The sequence below is a fragment of the Microtus ochrogaster genome, linkage group LG1 (genome assembly GCF_000317375.1).
Source record: "Microtus ochrogaster isolate Prairie Vole_2 linkage group LG1, MicOch1.0, whole genome shotgun sequence".
NCBI lineage: Eukaryota > Metazoa > Chordata > Mammalia > Rodentia > Cricetidae > Microtus > Microtus ochrogaster.
Genome location: NC_022027.1, coordinates 3,150,390 through 3,152,349, shown reverse-complemented (window position 1 = coordinate 3,152,349; position 1,960 = coordinate 3,150,390). Strand labels below are relative to the sequence as shown.

The following is a 1,960-nucleotide window of genomic DNA, read 5'->3' as shown; positions in this document are numbered from 1 at the left end:
AGGCCCGACCCCCGGCGGGCACGACGCACGCCCGCTGCCGCCTGCCGCCATCTTGTCGCTGCGGCGCGGGGGCGGGGCGACGGAGGGCGTGGTCATTGGGGCGGGGCCACCGAGAGGCGGGGCCTGAGTGGAGTGCGGGAAGGGGAGGACGGAGGGGCGGGGCCTGCGAGGAGCAGAGGGAGGAGCGAATGGGCAGACAGAGAGGAGGGAGCAAGGGCACGACTAGAAAGGGGTGGGGCATGCAGAGGCAGCGGGGAGGAGGGGGAGGAGGATGGATCGGGAGGAGAGTGGGGAGGGAGGGGAGAGGAGAGGAAGGAGGAGAAGCTATTGGGAGGACAGAGAGGAGATGAGGGAGGAGGGGCTTGGTTGGGTCAGACGAGGAAGAGGAGGGGCCTGGAGCGAGCCAGGGCAAGAGGGAGAGAAAGAAGGGCAGAGGGAAAAGGGATTCAGGGAAAGAGGGTATGGATACTAGGACTGAGAAGAGGAAATGGGAGGTGAACAGGAGGGACTGGATGAGAGAGCGAGGAGCACAGCCCGGAGCTAGGAGAAGAGGGCGGGACCCAGATTGGAGCAAGGGCAGGGGTGGAAAGGGGGAGGCAAGAGAGGCAGATAAACTAGAGAGGGGTAGAAAGAGAAGCAGAGAGGGGGGATGGAGGAAGGGGGAATAAGGAGGAGAGGGAGGGGCAGAGAGAAGAGGGTAGAGCGAGCCAGAAGATGAGGAGCAGGGCTATCGGGGAGAGGAAAAATGAAGGGAGGAGGTGAGTCCAGAGGGGTGGGGAAGGGACAGGAGGAGGGGAGGGACAGAGGGAAAAGGGAAGATGGGAGAGGCCCAGAAGTAGTGGACAGGGAGAGTAGGGTCTATGGAGGAGGGAGGGATGGAGGAAGGGAAGGAAGGGAGGCAGGGAGGAAGGGAGGCCAGATTGCACAGCAGAGGATGAGGGAAGAGTAGGGGCGGGGCTTGCCTGAGCAAGCTCGCGAGAGGGCGGGGTCACGGTGGAGGGCGGAGTCATAGGGAAGTGGGTCTGCAGTGGAGGAATAGGGATGGAGGGGAAAGTTAGGGACAGCCTGGGGGAGGGACAGTGAGAGGACTAGGAAGAGCTGAGGTGAGGATGAGGAAGGTTCAGGACCCCTGCTTAGAGCCTTGATTCCCCCCCCACACTCTAGCCCCTGACTGAGCCCCTGAGCCTAGATGACCCAGCTCAGGCTGCAGGACGCTAGAGATCAAAGCTGAGTACTCTGATCCCAGAAAGCCAGAAAGGAAGCTGAGGTAAAGAAGTGGGGTACGGTAGGAAGAAGGGGCCCCAGACCAGACCTGAGGATGGAGGGTCGGGGAAGCCAAAGGCCTGAGGAGCTGATGGGGAGAGTGGGGTTGGGAAAGGGGCGGGGCTGGAGGGGTTAAGTTGAGCAGCTGGATTGAGAATAGGGAACAGGAGGGACCCCTGCTCTCACTGTACCCAGAGCCTCCTAGACCCAAGATCCCAGATCGCGCCTCGTATTCTAGACTTCAGACCAAGATTGTGAACTCTGAGACCCTAGGACCGCAGCACTCCCCAGCCTGTAACTCTAGCTCCCCTATTCCAGCTCTTGTTTTCCAGACCCCAACCTCGAACCCCACACTCTGACTGGCCCCAGAGGCCATAAGCCTGCCTTACCAATGAAGTGGGCTTCACAGCCCAGAAAGGAAACTGAGGCTGGGGAAAGCAGCTTGTGTGTATAGAGGGGGCATGCCCCATGCCCTGTAGAGACAAAACCCAATGGAAACCAGATTTGATGGTGTACACCTTCAATCCCGGCCCTGGTGAGGCAGAGGCAGGCAGATCTCTGTGGTTCCAGGACGGCCTGTCTACATAGTGAGTTCTGAGTCAGTTACAGCTCCATAAAAGGAGACCCTGTCTATAAAACAAGCAAAACAAGAACAAATGTCACCAGCTGCTGTGGGAGCTTGTAGTAATAGGAGCGG

The 1,960-nt window shown here is 59.7% G+C and overlaps 1 protein-coding gene across 1 annotated transcript in view; it reads right to left on the bottom strand.

Annotated features, from left to right (window-relative positions):
* Nucleotides 1–318, bottom strand: part of Btbd2 (BTB domain containing 2) — a 13,178-nt gene extending 12,860 nt beyond the window's left edge. Inside the window, exon 1 of the mRNA XM_026785151.1 lies at nt 1–318. This exon is cut by the window's left edge and continues 365 nt beyond it. Coding sequence (XP_026640952.1) covers nt 1–96 — 96 coding nt within the window. The 5' untranslated portion in view covers nt 97–318.
* Between the last annotated feature and the right edge of the window lie 1,642 nt (nt 319–1,960).